The 20,859-nt window shown below is 47.4% G+C and overlaps 1 protein-coding gene across 1 annotated transcript in view; it reads left to right on the top strand.

Annotated features, from left to right (window-relative positions):
* Nucleotides 1-20,859, top strand: part of gse1b (Gse1 coiled-coil protein b) — a 575,648-nt gene that overhangs the window by 513,442 nt on the left and 41,347 nt on the right. The window contains exons 5-7 of the mRNA XM_080186715.1: nucleotides 10,675-10,835; nucleotides 12,413-12,607; nucleotides 18,280-18,459. Of these exons, the coding sequence (XP_080042841.1) occupies nucleotides 10,675-10,835; nucleotides 12,413-12,607; nucleotides 18,280-18,459 (536 nt within the window). The remainder of the gene's footprint in view (nucleotides 1-10,674; nucleotides 10,836-12,412; nucleotides 12,608-18,279; nucleotides 18,460-20,859) is intronic.

The raw sequence follows: 20,859 nt of genomic DNA on the forward strand, positions 1-20,859 counted from the left end.
GGAACGGCATCTCGTCCAGCGAACAATCCATTCAGCTGCAACGTTTAGCAAAGGAAGAGAGCAAAGGCTTGGCCCAAAGACATGAGGAAGTCAGTGGGGTCACGCATGGATGAAAATGATATGGAGTTGTCCGCGTTGAACTCGGGTGCGGCACAGTAAGAAGCCTCCCAACACCAGGTTAAAGCTTGAACCATGTGGACTTTAACCCGGTGTTGTGAGACTTCTTACTGCAGGTGGAGTGGTTATAGGACTTTTACAGAATCCCATTCTCTTCCTGCCTGCCTATTGGGCTTGAATTCGTATTGCACAGAAGGTAGCTTTTTACCCCATCATTGCTGTGCTAGCTCTGAAAGGGCGATCCAATTGGATCCAAGTTCCCTGCACTTTCCCCATAACCCTACAAATCTTTACTTTTCCCCCTTTTCAAGGGTTAAATCCAATTCCCTTTTGAAACTGAAGACTGAGTCTGCAATTTGTACCTTTGGCAGCATCGCATTCTAGAATTGAGATCATCGTAACTGACTCAAGTCAAAACGTTTCTCTTCCTCTCCCGGCTGGCTTTTATACTAACCTGTACTTCAATAGTCTGAGCTCGTTCCTGCCTGGTGTTTTACGCTGTACCACCATGGCATTGAGGCAAAATTCCAGGGAGAGTTCAAATTGCATCTGTGGAAATCTTGGTGTCCAGGAATCTAACCCAGTTGGTGGGGAATCTCCTCCATTGGGAGAACTTTGCCTTGGATCGGGCACTTTTAGAGCACAGAGAGGAGGAGCAGTGTTGGATTGTTGACAGGCCATCCATAGCTACAGTAGATAGGGAGATTCGAGACGGCAAATTCAGGGTATCGCACATGATGGATGAGATTTTATGCCCCCCCCCGGTGCACTGTGAGGTGGCAGCCCGCCATTAGCCGACAGCGGGCTCATCCAGTCTCACCACTGTCAAGGGGAATTCCCATTGTTTGCATCCTCACCCCAGAGGGGAACGTTGCCGGAGTGGGGGAAGGGGGGGGTGTCATGCCACCATCAGGAATGGCCAGAAAATCTGGCTTGATATCTATCAAACCTTATGATTGCAGCACATTGGCTTAAATATGGCTCCCTGTGTCATGTATTGGTATCAATCCACTAAATAATTACAGCAATTTCACTGATTGCGTTACAAAAAACTCCCAATTCAACACCCACTGTGGAATGGTCCTTACGCTATCTGTATCAGCCCCCACCTATGTGTGTGGTTCCTGATTTGTACTCCCTGCATGTTGCAAATTAAAGTCTGCTGTGTAAGGCCTCGCGTATGGTTACGGGGTGACAGAGTGTGCACTGTGTTAACCAACCACACACAAACAGACCATCAGTCTTCTCCAGGGCGCAACAATATTATGCTTGGCAGTTCAACTGTAAATACTGTTCCGAGTTAGAGTGCAGTAACAAATCAAGTTGTTGTTTGAACCAACCAGGGTAGTATTTTGGGAGTGTGTGTTCCTGTTCGCTGATCTCTTCAGCCATGTGGTAATGCTTTTTAAGTTTCTCTGTGGTTATGACACCCTTGAGGCTTCGGCTTAGTTCGATGATAAGAAGGAGGTGAGCTCGAAAGACAAAAGAGGCAACTGGCTACCTTTGAGAGGCGTGTGCAAGAATGTTTTGGAGTCAGGAAAGGCTTGCTTTCTGTTTATCGTGAGGCATCAGTGCTAATTGGTTGGAGGTCTACTCACACACACAGAGCATTTGGTATGGGGTGGCACGATGGCATAGTGGTTCGTGCTGCTGCCTCAGAGCACCAGGGACCTGGGTTCGATTCCCGGCTTGGGTCACTGTCTGTGCAGAGTCTGCATGTTCTCCCCATGTCTGCATGGGTTTCCTCTGGCTGCTCCAGTTTCCTCCCACAGTTTGAAAGACATGCTGGTTAGGTGCATTGTCCATGCCAAATTCTCCCTCAGTGAACCCGAACAGGCACCAGAGTGTGGCGACTAGGGTATTTTCACAGTATCTTAATTGCAGTGTTAATGTAAGCCTACTTGTGACACTAATAAAAAATAAAATTTAAATAAATAAACCGTGAACTTTAAGTTTGTGTCATGCAGGGTGGGAAGATGCCAAGTACTTTCCCCACATGGAAAAGGATATATATTTATATAAAAGCAACAGGAAGAAAAGGAGAAATGTAATAATCATGTTGGAGAGCTGGTGTAAACATGATAGGCCAAATGGCCTTTTCCTGCACTGTAACAGTACTCAGATTTTGATTTGATTTATTATTGTCACATGTATTAGTATACAGTGAGAAGTATTGTTTTTTGCATGCTATACAGACGAAACATACTGTTCATAGAGAAGGAAAGGGGGAGGGTGTAGAATGTAGTTACAGTTAGAGGTAGGGTGTAAACAATGATCAGCTTCATACGAGATAGATCCATTCAAAATTCTGACAGCAGCGGGGAAGAAATGTTCTTGAGTCAGTTGGTACATGACCTCAGACTTGTGTATCTTTTTCCCCGATGGAAGAAGGTAGAAGAGAGCATGTCTGGAGTGTGTGGGGCCCTTGGTTATGCTGAGGCAGCAGGAAGTGCAGACAGTGTCAGTGGATGGGAGGCTGGTTTGTGTGATGGACTGGGCTACGTTCATAATCTTTTGTAGTTCCTTGCAGTCTTGGACAGAGCAGAAGCTGTGATACAACTGAGAAGAATGCTTTCTATGATATAATGTGATATTTAGTTTGGTGTTTGTATTTTAATGGTGTTCTCTTCACTTGCTGCATCGGCAGTGAGGTAGCTCAGTGACTCTGAGAGAAAGCCTTTCATGATAAGCGAGGGGATTAAGGGTTATGGGGAGAGGGCGGGAATGTGGAACTGAGCCACGACAGATCAGCCATGATCTTATTGAATGGCGGGGCAGGCTCGAAGGGCCGGATGGCCTACTCCTGCTCCTATTTCTTATGTTCTTATTCCTTGGACAGCAAGAGGAGAATGGACAGCAACAGGCAGCTGGGCAGCCCATGAATGGCAGCTGGGTGTCAATAGAAGCAAGTGGTTTGTTGAGGGCCACAGGAGGTTTTCCTCATGAGCATTAATCCTTATGATATAGGAAACCATGACAGCAATGTAATATCTATCCTCATTATGAATTGCCTTGTTCCGGTGTCAGTGGAGTTTCGATCCCTCCATGATTTGTGGATGCCCCATTCACCGACTCTTATCTGCCTGCTGCTTAAAAGAGTTCGGCACCAAATAGTAAAGTGATGCCTGAACTGTGATCACTGCAGTGCAGAAAGAGGCCATTCAGCCCATCGAGCCTGCGCCAGCAACAATCCAACCCACGCCCTATCCCCATAACCCCCATGCATTAACCGTGCTATTCCCTCTGACACCAAGGGGCAATTGAGCATGGCCAATTCACCCAACTAACCTGCACACCTTTGGGAAAGTGGGAGGAAACCAAAGGAAAGCCACGCAGGCACGGGGGTAATGTGCAAACTCCACACCGACAGTCGCCTGAGGCCGGAATTGAACCTGGGTCCTTGGCACCGTGACGTAGCAGTGCTAACCACTGTGGCACCATGCCATCTCCGTGTGTGCGTTGACAACAATGACAATTAGCTGCGAGGTTTCTCTCTCCAGTGTGGACTGGAAAACAACCAGATTAAGCTGGAGGCACCTGAGGAGGCAGCATCGGCCAGATTGGCCAATGCACAGGCCTCGGGGGAATGTAGTGGGTGGAAGTTCCTGAGATAATGAGTCAAACCTTTGCCTCATTATCATACTTCATCCTTCCCAATTTTATCATTCGTGGGTGTTTTATTTTAGCTTACACTGCTGGTTATGCATCATGGGAGCTGTTCAAACCGGCATTTCCTGTTTCGATTAAATCTCTGCAGCTGACTGGCAGCTGCGTTTCTTTTGTGGCAGGAAGTTGCACTAACCACTAGAAAAGAGAGAGAGAGAGAGAAAGAAAATGGGCCGTTTGTAATTTTTTTTATTGCTGAAAGTGTTTCGGTTGCAATCGGCCACACTTGGGATGTTATTGAAGTCAGCATCCACGAATATCCTCATTCCTGGCATGGAGTTAGGATGCAGATCAAATCACCTCTCATTCAGCAGGGCAGAACAAGCTCGAGGGGCTGAATGGCCTCATCCCGTTCCCATGACTGACTGGTTTAAGCACCATGCTTGAGAATATTTGGGTAAGCCAATTTCCAGATCTGATTCCCAATCTGCAGGGAGTTTGCTTATCGTAGTGTGGGTGCCATCAGCGACAGAACCTGGGCCAAGAAACGAGGGATAGTAACCTGGTCTCCTTGTCTGGATCATAATTCATAGGTACCTGGTGAAAAGCACATGTGTGAATATTAGCTGAGAACAACAACAACTTGCCCTTTCATTGCGTGTTTAACAGAGTTGGAGGTGAATTAGTTAGGTGGGTACAGAACTGGCTTGGCCATAGAAGACAGAGGGTAGCAGTGGAGGGGTCTTTTTCTGATTGGAGGTCTGTGACTAGTGGTGTTCATGATGTAGAGATGCCGGCTTTGGACTGGGACCTCTGCTGTTTGTGATATACGTAAATGATTTGGAAGAAGATATAGCTGGTCTGATTAGTAAGTTTGCAGACGACACAAAGATTGCTGGAGTTGCGGATAGTGATGAACATTGTCAGAGAATACAGCAGGATATAGATAGGCTGGAAAATTGGGCGGAGAAATGGCAGATGGAATTTAATCCAGATAAATGCGAAGTGATGCATTTTGGTAGATCGGGGGGAGCTATACAATAAATGGCAGAACCATCAGGAGTATAGACACAGAGAGGGATCTGGATGTGCAAGTCCACAGATCCTTAAAGGTGGCAGCATAGGTGGAAAAGATGGTGAAGAAGGCACATGGCATGTTTGCCTTTATTGGACGGGGCATGGAGTATAAAAGTTGGCATATGATGTTGCAATTATGTAGAACGCTGGGTAGGCCACATTTGGAGTACTGCATCCAGTTCTGGTCACCACACTACCAGAAGGACGTGGAGGCTTTGGAGAGAGTGCAAAAAAGCTTTACCAGGATGTTGCCTGGTTTGGAGGCTATTAGTTATGAGGTGAGATTGAGTAAACTAGAGTTGCACTCCCTGGAAAGACGGAGGTTGAGGGGCAACCTAATAGAAGTTTATAAAATGATGAAGGGCATTGCTAGGGTGAACAGTTGGAAGCTTTTTCCCAAGTCAGAGATAACAAACACAAGGGGTCACAAGCTCAAGGTAAGGGGGGCAAAGTTCAATACAGATATGTGGGAGACGTATTTTACACAGAGGGTGGTGGGGGCCTGGAATGCACCACCAAGCAAGCTGGGTTGAGGCAGACACACTAGGATCATTTAAGATTTATCTAGACAGCCACATGAACAGACTGGGAATAGAGGGATACCAACAGGTGGTCTAGTTAGGAACACATGATCCGTGCAGGCTTGGAGGGCCGAAGGGCCTGTTCCTGTGCTGTATTGTTCTTTGTTCTTTGTTTAATGCATCCTGAGGTGAGTCGAGGAGCAGAACAATATTACTGGATTTGGTTATGATGTCCCTGGATTCTCCACCCATTCAGGGTCCATGTTGGTAGAAAATTGAATCGTACTCACAATATAATGCAGGGGAAAGAATGTCCGTTCTTCATGAGCTTCTGGTTCTTTGGGAAGCAATGGCTGAGTCATATTATTGCTAGCATCTTCATCCAGAAACTAATGTTCTGGGGACCCGGGTTCGAATCCCGCCACAGCAGGTGGTGGAATTTGTATTCACAATATCTGGAATTAAGAATCTACTGATGACCATGAAACCATAGTCAGAAAAAACCCACCTGGTTCACTAATGCCCTTTAGGGAAGGAAATCTGCCATCCTTACCTGGTCCGGCCTGCATGTGACCCCAGAGCCACAATGTGCTTGTCTCCCAATTGTCCTCCAAGGGCAACGAGGGATAGGCAATAAATGCTGGCCAGCCAGTGATGCCCATGTCCCATGAATGAAAAGATATCCCAATAAGAAGGGACACCTTACCCTACAAAGAAACACAACTTAAAAAAATCTGTCTGAAAATTCAAAATATTGTGCATTCATTATATATTCATATAATGCCTTTAACATTATGGTTTGATTTCTAGTCTTCGTTGATTTGACTGATGATATCTCTTACAGCCCTTTAATGAGTTTCAAGCAATCTCGGTGCCCCAGAGCCAGCAAGGTGGAAACTAGTCAGTTGTCGGTAGTCAGATATAGCCTTTGGGGCTAAAGGGATTAAAGAACCTGAGGGGAAGGCGCGATCAAAATGAGTGATGGAGCTGGTTCAAGGGGCTGAATGGCCTACTCCTGCTTCTATTTTCTATGTTTCCTCACTGCTGACTGCCATCTAGCAGTCCCTGGCTGGAAGTGGATGTGGGAAGGCTAGCTCGGTGACACAGTGGTTAGTGTTGCTGCCTCACAGCGCCAGAGACCCCAGTTCAATTCCCCGCTTGGGTCACTGTCTGTGCATGCTCCCCGTGTCTGCATGGGTTTCCTCCGGGTGCTCCGGTTTCCTTCCACAGTCTGAAAGACGTGCTGGTTAGGTACATTGATAAATTCTCCCTCAGTGTACCCGAACAGGCACCGGAGTATGGCGACTGGGGGATTTTTCACAGAAAGTTCATTGCAGTGTTAATGTAAGCCTGTAAGCCTACCTGTGACACTAATAAATAAACTTTAAAAAGAAGGATGTCTGCGGCCAATCGGCCTTCCAGTGAGCACTGTACACACTTAGTGAACACGTGAATGTAATCACCTGGCGTGTAAACCATGTGACCATGATCTCATAGAATGGTGGAGCAGACTAGATGGGTTGAATGGCCTACTTGTGCTCTGATGGAACTGTACCTTGGTGAGGAATCCCCTCTTTGATCTTCACCGCATTAATTATCAGATGATTACCACACTCCTGATTGTGGGAGCTTGCTGTGCACAAATTGGCTGCCGCATTTCCTGAGGGACTAGAGCAACTACACTTCAGGAAGGAATTCATTGACATTTAACGCACATTGAGGCATCCAGAGGTTGTGAAAGGTGCTACAGAAATGCAAGTGTTTTCTCAGTGGTAGAGGAGAGAGAGTGAGGAAGGATTTTAATGGGTCGTTACATACTTTTCAAATAAAATCCTCTTTGCCTGAAAGGGAGTGATCATGTGACGCCTCTTTAGTCTGTTGCAGTTGTCTTTTGCATATAAAAAGTGCTTGAATTGTTTTTCCTCGGGTGGGCTGACATTGAAAAGAGCTGTGTGCCTGCGCTCGTTCCCTGAACTTTGATTTTGACTTCTGTTGACATTTTTTGAACCACTTTAATGCTTGGGCGAGCATCGAGGGTGCCTGGGAGATTCAGCAGCTCTCCCGCCAGCATGAAAAATGCATCAGAACATTTTAGCCTTTCAGAAGTGGGGTCCAGAGAGAGATCGCGTCGGCTGGAACCCTGCCACGAGAGGCAGACTCGGAACCGCAGCGGATCAGCACCCCGGCTCAGAAATAACATTACTGACATTTAATATTACATGTTAGCACAGCAGAGTCAGGAGGGGTCAACAATTATCAGCGTGTAGGCCCGCGCTGAAGCATGGCAACCTCTTGAGAGAGGAAATAGTTCAACAAATGTGACTTCCCTTAAATGAAAATACATCCAGCACCCCTCCTCAGAGTGCCTGTCAGCAGTGCTGGGGGCTTTGAGGTCAGGACAATTTAATCTGTGCTTTTCCAGACCTTCTGCAAAACACTACTGCGGGAGAAGGATGACTTGGATTTCTTTTCTCTCTCTCATTTGATTTGTTTGCCCCCCCCCCTCACTTTCCATTGTAAAGGGAGGAAGCCACAGTTTGAACATCAGACAGGCAACTGACGTAGACGACTAGTATTGCAAGCAAATTTGGACCCCGTATCTAAGGAAGGATGTGCTGGCCCTGGACAGGGTCATAGAATCATAAAATCCTGACAGTGCAGCAGGAGGCCATTCAGTCCATCGAGTCTGCACTGACCACAATCCCACCCAGGCCCCATTCCCATAACACCACGTATTTACCCCGCTAATCCCCCTCACACTAGTGTCAATTTAGCATGGCCAATCCACCTAACCCACACATCTTTGGACTGCCCAGAGGAGGTTCACAAGAATGATCCCGGGAATGAAACGCTTGGCGAACGAGGAGCATTTAAGGGCTCTGGGTCTGTACTCGATGGAGTTTAGAAGGATGAGAGGAGGAATCTCATTGAAATTTACAGAATGTTGAAAGGCCTGGATAGAATGAATGTGGGGAAGATGTTTCCATTAGTGGGAGAGACGAGGATCTGAGGGCACAGCCTCAGGGTAAAGGGAGACCCTTTAGAACCAAGATGAGGAGGAATTTTGTCAGCCAGAGGGTGGTGAATCGGTGGAATTCACAGAAGGCTATAGAGGCCAAATCATTGAGTATACTTAAGACAGAAATAGATTGGTTCTTGATTGGAAAGGGGATCAAAGGTTACAGGGAAAAGGTGGGAGAATGGGGCTGAGAAACATATCAGCCATGATTGAATGGCAGAGCAGACACAATAGGCCGAATGGCCTAATTCCACTCCTATATTTTATGTCTTATGGACACTCTCTGTCTAGCCTCAGGCACTAGTGTAGGGTAGCAGAGGGCATGGATCTGAATTAGCATGAATACCCTTCGAGAATAGTAAGTTTACAAGTGGTTTGGAGTGGAATACAAGGTTCATGCAAGCCAGCGTTGAGACGTAAATCCCAATTTTAACTCCTGGTGGGGAGTTGTGTAGATGTGGGCTGCGACAGAGGAAAAGACGTCCTCCCAGCACAGCCTGAGACCTAGTTTGGATGATCAGATGTCCTGGTTTTACTGGGACAGCCCCACTTTTTTATTCAATGTCCCAACAATTTCCAAAAATTAGTTCAAATGTCCCACCTAAATAAATTTGCCTTTCTTGGCTTTCTAGTGCCAGGTTTGCTTGCCACTGGTCATCAGGTTGGTCCCTGGGGGGGAAGGTCACGACTGTTTCCTCATACAAAGACCTCATTAAAATTGAAGCAGATCGAAAACTTGAGTTGTGTCCCAAACTAACAACCCATCAGGAAATCAGCCGTATAATTTTCAAATCGTCCGTCTACCTCCCCATGGACAATGGACAGGCTGACCAAACCTACAAATCAGGAGCAGGATTGACCTTTGACCTGCCCTGCCATTTGATAAGATCATGGCTGACCTGCTTGTGGCCATTTTTAAGACGCAGGTTGATGGGTTCTTGATAAGAGAGGGGATTAAGGGTTATGGGGAGAGGGCGGGAATGTGGAACTGAGCCACGACAGATCAGCCATGATCTTATTGAATGGCGGGGCAGGCTCGAAGGGCTAGTTGGCCTACTCCTGCTCCTATTTCTTATGTTCTTATGTTCTCAGCTTCACTTTCCTGTCTATCCCAATGCCCTTTGACTCCCTTGTTAGTCAAGAATTTCACCTACCTCAACCTTAAAAATATTCAATGACCTTGCCTGTGCCGCACTCTGGGGAAGAGAGTTCCAAAGGTTCACCACTCACTTGGGAAAAAGAGCCTTCTCATCTCTCTCTTAATGAGGGAGACCCCTTTGTTATTAAACCATGCCCGCTAGTTCTAGCCTTTCCCACAAGTGGAATCATCCTTTCAGCATCAACCCTCTCGCATCCCCTCGGGATCTTACAGCTGGAATTTTCCGGCCATTCCCATACTGCAGCCACAAAACCGGGATCGGGAATTTGGCGCTCAGCCAAATCTCCGTTCACTGCGGCGGGACCAGAGAATCCCGCCGGCGTAGACGGCCAGAAAATTCTGCCCTGCCTATTTCAATTAGATCACCTCGCGTCCTTCTGAACTCCAGTGAATACAAGCCAAGCCTTTCCTCAGAAGATCACCTGCCTCATCCCAGGGATCAGTCAAGGCTCCTTCTCTGAATTGCTTCCAGTGCAGTAGTGTATTTTCTTAAATAAGGAGACCAAAACTATACGCAGCTCTCTATATCTGTATCTCACCAATGCCCTGTACAATTTTGGATAGATCCCTACTTTTATATTCTTCTCCCTCGCAATAAATGACAGTATTCCATTTGCCCCGCCCCCCCAATAACTTGCTGCACCTGCATGCTACCTTCTTGTGATTCATATACCAAGACGCCCAGATCCCTCTGTACCTCAAGAGTTCTGCAATTTAAATGATATGCAGTGTTTCAATTCTTCTGGCTCCAGTGAACGTGTTCACTTTTTCCCACGTTATACTCCATGTGTCAAATATTTTGCCCATCTGCTTAATCTATCTGTCCTTTGCAGACTCCCCTGTCCTCTTCACTTCCCTATCTTTGTGTCTTCAGCGAATTTAGCAACTATTCGTTGGGCCCCTTCATCTAAGTCCTTGATGCTAGGCAAGGCCTCAGTTTTAAAGTCTCAATATGTTGAAATAGTGCCAAGGATTACTTTTCAAATGGATTGAGGAGTTTTCCTTTATGTGGTACTTTTTAACGAAGAGAGATTCTTTCAAGCAGAATTCTTCACAACTACAGAACCTGTCCTGGTCGGCCTTGTCGATCTAACGTGAAACCTTTTCGGTCAGAGTTGTCAATCAGGTGCACAAAGCCGGTTTCCATTTCATGTTTTTCTTTTGTTCTTTTGCAGCCAGAACCGGTAGCCAGGGGACCCAGCAGAGAACGAATGCACACGGAGTCACAGCACCAGTCAGAGAAGGGAACTCCATCAATCACATCTCATCTCCTGGGGACACCTTACGCATGCACTCACGGCACAGTGGTTCAGGACTCCCGATTCCCTCCTCTTAAGTAAGTTTGCTGATCCTTAAAAGAGGGAGGGAAAAAAACGGGTTAAAGAGGAACTGACGTTCCAGTCAGCTGCGTAGACCAAAGCCGAGAGAAATGCGCGACATTGTTATGTGGTCATTCCAACTCCATTAAGGCAGTTTGCAAATCCCGGGGTCGGATTCTCAGCAGCTGCAGTGGGCTGGCGTGAAGGTCTCTGACCCAAAGAAATGGACTACATGCCAGCCTGCCACCTCTGTTCCTGACCCTGCCATCCCTTCGGAGGAAGGCAGGAGAGTGAAGTTGGCTGCTTCGCAAACTGGACTCATTTTTGTACTTAAGCAGCTCGTTCAGAACTCTCCTCCAGCCCCTCAGAAGGTTCAGCAGTGTGGAAAGTCTTTCTTTTAGCTTTAAGTTTAATTATTAGTGTCACAGGTAAGTTTACGTTAACACTGCGATGAAGTTAATGTGAAAATTCCCTGGCTGCCACGCTCCAGCGCCTGTTCGTGTTCACGGAGGGAGAATTTAGCATGACCAATTAACCTAACCAGCACATGGAGCACCCAGTGGAAACCCACTCAGACACTGGGAGAATGTGCAGACTCCGCTGACCCAAGCTGGGAATTGAACCTGGGTCCCTGGTGCTGTGAGGCAGCAATACTAGCTATTGTCCCACCCATTTGATGCAATTTTTTTTTGGAAAGTGGCAGTTTTGATGAAGCTTTCTTACACAGTGATGACACGTCAGTTTGTACTGCATTGCACCCTCTTTATGCGGTAGTTAAGATGCTGTGATTCACACGTCCTCCACCCCCTGTTCCAACCATCATTGGCCAGTTACAGAAAGCACCATTGTATGTTCCTGTTCTGGAATATGTTGACTCAACTGAGGGGCGGCACGGTGGTTAGCACTGCTGCCTCACAAGGTCAGGAACCCGGGTTTGATTCCCAGCTTGGGTCACTGTCTGTGTGGAGTGTGCACATTTATCCCGTGTCTGCGTGGGTTTCCTTCGGGTGCTCCACTTTCCTCCCACAGTCCAAAGATGTGCAGATTAGGTGGATTGGCCATGATAAAAAATTACCCCTTAGTGTCAAGGGAATTAACACAGTAAATATGTAGGGTTACGGGGATAGGACCTGGGTAGGATTGCAGACTCGATGGACTGAATGGCCTCTTTCTGCACTCTAGGAATTCTGTGATTTCCATGAACTTGACTAGGTGGCAGTTAACCAAGGCCAGTCTTTGGGGCTTAGATTCCAACTGTAACTCTGTAGGTCTACACTCTTAAATAAGCAACAAAAAGAGATGAATCCAATTCATCTTTTTTTGTTGCTTATTTAAGAGTGTAAAGAACAAATGTTTGAAAGATGATTATAGTTCAGGCCTTTTGAAGCAATTCTGATAACACCAATTCTTTGATAAGATCATTATCTCAATAGATAACAATTTTAATTCTGATTTTCTTTCGCCTAAAAAAAACTTCCCCGGAGTTAAACTTTGAACGCACTTCTTGTGGCAGAGAAGGTTGAAGGGTCGTGTTTGTTTCCAGAGGAAATGTCTGAAGTAACAATCAAACTCTTTGTGATTTTTGCGTCCACAGTTTACAGCGACCGATCCCTCACGTGGTCACTCCCGGCGACATGCAGGAGGAGTACTTTCGCAGCTTCAGGCCGTATCACACGGGGGAAGAGCTCCGCATGCCAACGCTGCCACCCATGGGCCTGGAGGCAGCTGCGACCGCCTATTACCACTCCAGCTATTTCGCCCACCACCCCTTCCCTCACCCAGCCTTTCGGTAAGGTTCACGGCTGCAGCTGGGATTTGAGACCTCGTCCCTTGACTCTGTGGGTTTGGTTGCTTCGTTGTGTTGGAATGGACTCTTCTGTGCTCTCACGGGTGGGCAAAACGCAAATGTGGGTTCCCAACATCCACAAAGCCAATTTAGTGATCGAGTTGTCAGGCCACAGAAAGGAGATGGTCATTCCATGCCTTGCGTCGGACTCTTGACCCCCAGCGCAGTTGTTTTCCTAGGATATCATTTGCGCACTGGGGAGGCTGAAATTCAAAGTCACCAACTCCATTCCCAAGCCACTAACTTCCAACCTCTTTGTTGACAACTGCCTGAGGCTGAAGCAGACTTGTCACAACCTCCGCATCCTGTTTTGTTCTTGTGGCCCAGTAGAATGGCTGTCATCCAAGAGCGCTTCTGTCACATCACCTATTTGCGGTTGAAAATCCCTTATCCCTGCTTCTGTCACTTTCAGAAAAAACAGTCCGCTGCTCTCCTGGTCTGCCTTCCACTCCCCACTCTCCGCAAACTCCAGCCCATCCAAATCTCTGCTTCCCAAATCCAAGCTTGCGCCAAGACCCATTCAGCTGTCACCCCAACACTCGCTCACCGACACTGTCTCCCAGTTCATCATAGAAATCATAGACTTCCTACAGCGCAGAAGGAGGCCATTCAGTCCATCTAATCTGTACTAACAACAATTCCACCCAGGCCCTATCCCTGTAACCCCACATGTTTACCCTACTGATCCTCTTGACACTTAGGGTCAATTTAGCATCAACCTAACTTGCACATCTTTGGATTGTGGGAGGAAACCCACGCAGGCATGGGGAGAATGTGCAAACTCCACATAGACAGCGACCCAAGCTGAGAATCGAACCCAGGTCCCTGGAGCTGTGAGGCAGCAGTGCTAAGCACTGTGCCGCCCCAGTGCCTCTATTCGTGCTCAGATTCTGCCTCCTTCGCCTGTTCTTATCTCTGTAACCTCGTCAACTCTACAGCCCTCTTTTGAGTTATTACTGGGATAAGGAAGAGGAAAATCAACCACAGTCCCTCCCTCCTGAGTGGTGACCCACGACTGCCCCGGGCCGGTGTGCGTGCGGGGACACTGGCCGAGGGCCAGAGTATCACACCGGGCTGGAATAGCTCTGCAGTCACGGCCGTGGACTCGGATACAGAGAATGGCTACTTAACAAAACCCACCCGAGTGCTGCTCTCTGATCAGAGAGCCATAGCAATAGTGGCTGGTTTGAGAGAGTTCGGCCTCGGTGATTGACAGGAGTGAAGGGGCAAAGGGTGAGAGGTCGGTGAAATAAGTAGAAGAGACCACCTGACGTGGCCACAGGCTACAAACGTTAATTGCTCTCCTAACAAAAGTAAGAGGAGAGACTTAATGTGGAGGGCCCCGAGGCCCTAATTTGACAATTTGGAAGTGGGGAGTAATTACTTTGTGACAATTCGGAGGCATTGCATCTTATGTTCTTTTAAACAATAGTGCAAACTGTAATTGTTTAAACTTTTTGCATTTTGAGCTATAAAGAAGCCCCGTTGACATTAATAACAGAGTTAGGAGATTCTGTTCACTGCAGTGGTAAGATGCTGCTGTCACTATGGATGGAGGGGCTGACTTATGAGGAGAGGTTGAGTCGGTTAGGGTTGTATTGACTGACGTTGAGAAGAAAGAGGTGGGGGGATCTCATTGGAACCATTTAAAATTCGAACAGGACGAGACAGGGTACTTGCAGGAAGGCTGTTCCCGATGGTGGGGGAGTCCAGAACCAGGGGCTCATAGTCTGCGGATACAGAGTAGATGACTTAGGACTGAGATGAGGAGAAATTTCTTCATCCAGAATAGATGGAATTTCATAGAATCCTTACAGTGAAGAAGGAGGCCATTCAGCCCATCAAGTCTGCTCTGACAACAATCCCACCCAGACTCTGTCTTCTAACAGCACATATTTACCCTCTTAATCCCCTGAGACTGAGGGGCAGTTCAGCATGGCCAATCAACCTAACTCACACATCTTTGGACTGTGGAAGGGAACTGAAGCACCCAGAGGAAACCCACACAGACACGGGGAGAACATGCAAATTCTACACAAACAGTGGCCCAAGCCAGGAATCAAACCCGGGTCCCTGGCGTTGTGAAGGCAGCAATGCTAACCACTGTGCCACCCTATACTATATGTTGTAAGGCAGTGGGCATTTTAATCTTTTGGCAGAGGAGTGGGGTCCAGGCAGTTGGAAAGTTGGAGGGCAAACAAAGTGAATGGTGGGTTCAGTAAAGCTTGAAAAGTTTTGGAAGGCAGCATCAGATGGAGCCCACACAATCTGAGAGTTGGCTCCTCCAAATCAGCAAGAACGCTACAACTTGCAAAGTGCACAGAGCCCCTGTTATCAAAACAACCTAGGGCACTGCGATTGATCCCAAAGTCGGATCGCTTCCCAATACTCATTTACTGCGCTTGCACATGAAGAATGAACTGGCCAACTGCTGACAAATATGAAAGCCTCACCATGGCCTTGAGGCTAGGAGGGCACATTATCTGAGTGGCGTTGGTATGGAATGCATTCTCTGGTACGTCTAAGTGATGTAGACATGCCGGCGTTGGACTGGGGTAAACACAGTGAGAAGTCTCACAGCACCAGGTTTAAGTCCAACCAGTTTATTTGATAGTAATCCCACAAGCTTTTGGAAGCGGTGTTCCTTCGTCAGGTGTGTGGAAGGTTCTGATCAGAGAAGGGCAGATAAAGTCATACACGGTTTACAGAATACTGATTGGAATGCAAGTCTTTGCAGCTAACCTGCTATTCAAGTCTTAAAGATGCAGACATTGTGAGTGGAGATAGCATTCTCTGATCTTCGGGTAAGCATTCTCCAAGGTGGCCTTCACGACACACGACAGCGCAGAGTCGCTGAGCAGAGACTGATAGCCAAGTTCCGCACACATGAGGACGGCCTCAATTGGGATCTGGGGTTCATGTTGCACTATGTGTAACCCCCATGGCTTGCCTGGGGCTTGTAAAATCTCACTTATTGTCCTGTCTGGAGACAATACACACCTCTTTAATCTATGCTAATGCTCTCTCCACTCACATTGTCTGCATCTTTAAGACTTGAATAGCAGGTTAGGACTTGCATCCTAATCAGTATTCTGTACACTGTGTGTGTCCTTATCTGCCCTTCTTGATCAGAACCTTCCACACACCTGACGAAAGAACACCGTTTCCGAAAGCTTGTGGGATTACTATCGAATAAACTGCATGGACTTAAAACCTGGTGTTGTGAGACTTTGTACGTCTAAGTGAGACTTTGAGCTAACTATAAACAAACCAGGGCAGGTTGGAGGAGATGAATCACCTCACAAAATGCTGATGGCAAAGTTCTGTAACCACGCTGTTATGGCAATTTACATAGGATCATAGAATCCCTACAGTGCAGAAGGAGGCCATTCAGCCCATCGAGTCTGCACTGACAACAATCCCGCCCAGGCGCTAATCCCATAAGCCCATGTATTTATCTTAGCTAGTGCCCCTGACACTTGGGGGCAATTTAGTATGGCCAATCCACCTAACCTGCACACCTTTGGATTGTGGGAGGAAACCGGAGCACCTGCAGGAAATCCACACAGGCGGAGAGAATATGCAAATTCCACACAGATAGTCATCTGAGCCGGGAGTCGAACCCAGGTCTTCTGGCCCCAGGTCTCTGGCACTGTGAGGCAACCGTGCGAACCACTGCACCGCCCAAATGTTGGTGTTTACTGATCAAGGGACTTCTGCATTCCATTTGTATGGGAAAAAATGTCTGAATTCTCTCCCTGTTCTGTGTACAACATGGAGGCGAAGGGCCCACGGTTTGTGATTTATAGGCAATAATGGAGCCTCATTAGACAGAATCCAGTAAAATTTTATCTCGTTTGATTTGAGGTGAAAATGGAGCCAAATTATCACTCCCTCCTGCAAACAAAACAATACCAAGCTGCTGGTTATGATATGCAAACTGACCAGGGTGGGAAAAATTTGACTTGGCTGTCACTGCCTATGACTCATTGCCTCCTGCTGTGTGACTGACGAAAGATAGTCTGCAAATACGCTTCAGAGAGTCATAGAATCCCTACAGTACAAATGGAGGCCATTCAGCCCTTCACGTTTGCACTGACAACAATCCCATCCTACCCCCATAACCTCCCTGCTAATCCCCCTAACAATAGGGTCGATTTAGCATGGCCAATCAACCTAACCTGAACATCTTTGGACTGTGGGAGGAAACCGGAGTACCCAGAGGAGACCCATGCAGACATGGGGAAAATGTGCAAACTCCGCACAGACGGTGACCTAAACCACGAATCGAACCCAGAACCCTGGCACTGTGAGGCAGCAGCGCTAACCACAGTGCCACCAAAGTAAAATACTTTGAGTGCGTTACCTTCATTCTCTCCGCACAGGAGAATCCTTGAACCCAATGAGTACCTCCCAAGACGGTTTACCTGATCTGTTAAGATTGCCAAAATCAAGACTGGGGTGAAAGAGGAACTGGGCCTCACATCGAGTCTCACTGTAGCAGTACCAGCAACAACCTACTGGGGGCAATCTTAGTAAAAGAAATTCTAAGTGATGAACGAGTGTGAAAACAGGAAACAATCGAGCTGATATTTTGGGCAAGATCCGAGTCGCAACGTATGGCACTGATGGAAAAATAAGAGCCAAGATGTGATTCTTGCCAGTAGGGGGAGGGGCGGAGCCTATTCTCACCGGGAAGCTGGCTATTGAGCTCTAGGGGTGCCATTGCACAGGCCGACCCTGATGCTGATCCCCCTTGCCCCCGATCGCCGCCCCGTCCAAACCCTCTGCACCCCCCCCCCATCCAACCCGATGCAGAGTACCCCCCTTCACACTTCCCAGCCTATAAAGTTCTCCCCTGCCCTGCCTCCACCCACCATGGGCCTGCCACCCTCAACCCTTCAATCCTGCCACCCTCAGGCCTGTCCCCTTGGCACTGCCCTGTGGCAGTGCCAGGGTGCCAAGCTGGCACCGCCTCATCTTGGCATTGGTTGGGCCTGCCCCCCCAAACACGGGAGGCGGGGGGGGAGCCTGAATGGCCTCCAGTCCCACCAACAAGGCCATCATGTCAGTCCCCTGTTGATGGGGACGTGATCTTCACAATCGACGAGGCATTAAGAGAAGTGAGTCCACACGATAGTGTCCGGGACTCACTAATTATTTTTAAATTAGGTTATAAATATTGAAATGGGCTTGTGATTTATGCAGGCAATTCGGCGCTAGTAACACCCATGAGTGGCAGTAAAAGTGGGCGCAAAGCTGATTTAATTTTTGCCTCTCGCCCAATCTCACCAGTCAGCTACGCCAATTAACTGGCTGGACAAGCCGGTGAGATCGCCGCCATTGTGTCAAACTTCCCAAGGTACCTCGCAGTAGCGATTACCAAACCACATTTGATGCTGAACACCATATGAAGGAAAGAGGAAGCTTTTGAGGAACGTCCACAGGGGAGGCAGATACGTTGAGGGAGGGAATTCCTGAACGTTGGCCCCCTGGCTGCTGAGAGCTCGTCTGTAATGGGAGCGCGGTGAAATGATCTGTATTGTGAAGCTGGGGCGGGCAAGGAGGAATTTGTTTCCTAACTGACAAGTGCTCTTGTTCCTTTGTGTTTGCAGAGTGGATGATTCATACTGTCTCTCAGCCTTAAGGTCACCTTTCTACCCAATTGCGACCCCTGCCTCTCTGCCGCCTCTTCACCCTTCTGCCATGCATCTGCACCTGCCTGGAATGAGGTTCCCAGCAGAGTTTTCTCATCCATCACTGTCTGCCCTGCAGTCAGAGCGTTTGTCAGAGAGGTAAATCTATCTGCAACACATTGCACGCACATTCCGACGAGCAAGGGGGGGAAGAAAAAAAAAGCAACATTAAAGGACTTTTATTGCTGAGAGATAATGAATGACAGATACTCGGGTCCCCGGCACTGTGCAGCGCCACTGGGCCACCACGCCTCCCCTAACTTCTGACGAGTATGGGAGGCGACGGCCTGAGTGGTGTTATCGCGAGACTATTAATCCAGAAACTCAGCTAATGTTCTGGAGACCCAGGTTCGAATCCTGCCACGGCAGATGGTGGAATTTGAATTCAATAAAAAGAATCTGGAATTAAGAATCTGCTGATGACCATGAAACCATTGTCGGAAAAACCCACCTGGCTGACTGATGTCCTTTAGGGAAGGGAATCTGCCATCCTTACCTGGTCTGGCCTACATGTGACTCCCAAGCCACAGCAATGTGGTTGACTCCCAACTGCCCACCAAGGGCAAATAGCGATGGGCAATAAATGCTGGCCCAGCCAGCGACACCCATGTCCCACGAAAGATTAAAAATAAATCTACAGAGAGAAAACACAGGTTAATGTTTTTCAAAGGAGAGGAATCCCACATTCAAAACCTGAATCCGCATTTCTCACTCCAGTGTAGAAACAGAAAATTCTGGAAACATCCAACTGTTGGACAGCATCTGTGGAGAGATAAACTGAATTAACATTTCTGTGAACATAGATACCGCCTGATGGGAGATTTTTCAGCATTTTATATTTTAATTTCAGATCTGTGATATTTTTGTTTCCCATTCAGGTTCATTCATTTGAGAGATTGTGTGTTTCCAAGAATTGTTTAAATGGACGGTGCCAATGTTTCTTTTCATTTCATTATTTCATTTGCAGATTGTTCTTTAAACTAAACACAAGGCCGCAAGGTGCCATGGCAGGATTTGAATTCTCATTCTCTGGGTTACTAGTTGTGTCAGCCATGGTTACGTTGGTCAGACACTTGCCTCTGAGTCTCTAGGTTCAAACTTGAGTGCAAAAGGTACCCAGGCCGATATTCCAGTGGCGTGCTGCACGGTAGGAGGTGCTGGCAAGGCCACTAAATCAAATAGTATCCGGGACTCACTAATTATATTTAAATTAAGTGAATTAAGGCTGCATCTGAAGTCACATGTAGGCCAGACAAGGTAAGGATGGTAGATTCCCTTCCCTAAAGGACATTAGTGATAGTTTTTTACAACAGATGACAGTGGTTTCATGATCATTTTAATCCTGGATTTTTAACGAATTCAAATTTCACCATCTGCCGTGGTGGGATTCGAACCTGGGCATTACTCTGGGTCTCCAGAATATTAGTCCAATGGCAATACCACTGTGCCAACACTATCCCATAGTGCATTGACGCTAGTTTAGTACAATAGCAGCAGGCGGGGAGGGTGTGCGTGTGTGTGTGTTTGTGTTTGAGGGGGGGGGTGCAGTGTGTGTGTTTTGAGGGGGGGCTGCAGTGGGAGAGGGGTTACGAAAGACATTAGAGGAACCTACTACTTTTCTTTTTAAGAAAGGAGTCCAGTGGATTTCATGGACGTTTCTCTAGGACTGGCTCCCAAATGACCAGATTTATTAAATTCACTTTCCCAGCTGGCTTAAGTGGGATTTGAACTCAGGACCTCTGGAACCCCGAGTCCAGTCCAGTAGCTTTTCCGGTGGAATATAATCCGCAAAGTCTTTAAATGCAATACGATCCATGACAGGTGCTAATATTGTGGCGGCATTGCCCCTTTATTATCTAATGGCTGACGTTAGACACTACTGGCAAAGTTGGTGATTTCTGCTGCAATGTAAAGAGTGCCTCTCCTGCTGTGCCTGCTTATCTTTCTATAATTTTAAACAACTGGTGCAATCCATTGTCCTGCCTCTTAACCATTCCTATTGCTCCTGTGCCAATATTGGGTTTGGCTACGTATGCAGGCAAGATGCTGCCCCGTGTCAAACTGCCTGTCAGCACTCGGTGCTCCTATGCACGTCATCGGAAAAGCTACTGGACTGGACTCGTGGTTCCAGAGGTCTCGAGTTCAAATCCCACTTAAGCCATCTGGGAAAGTGAATTTAATAAATCTGGTCATTTGGGAGCAAATGTCCATGAAATCCATTGGATTGCTTGTTTAAAAAGGAAAGTAGTAGGTTCCACTAATGTCCTCTGCAACCGCTACCACCCCCCCCCCCCCCCCCCACACACACACACACACACACACACACGCACACACACACACCCTCCCCGCCGCTCCCACTCCAGGCTGGTCAGTCATATCTGTCACACACTATGCAAGTTTTCATTACCTCAGTGCAGGAGGAGGATTCATGACTAGTTTGGAATTATGATTGACGGAGGTTTATCTCAGCCTGGGTCTCTGTGGTGGAGATCACCATTG

The sequence above is a fragment of the Carcharhinus amblyrhynchos genome, chromosome 4 (assembly GCF_965287045.1).
Source record: "Carcharhinus amblyrhynchos chromosome 4, sCarAmb.v2.hapA, whole genome shotgun sequence".
In the NCBI taxonomy this organism is placed as follows: Eukaryota; Metazoa; Chordata; class Chondrichthyes; order Carcharhiniformes; family Carcharhinidae; genus Carcharhinus; species Carcharhinus amblyrhynchos.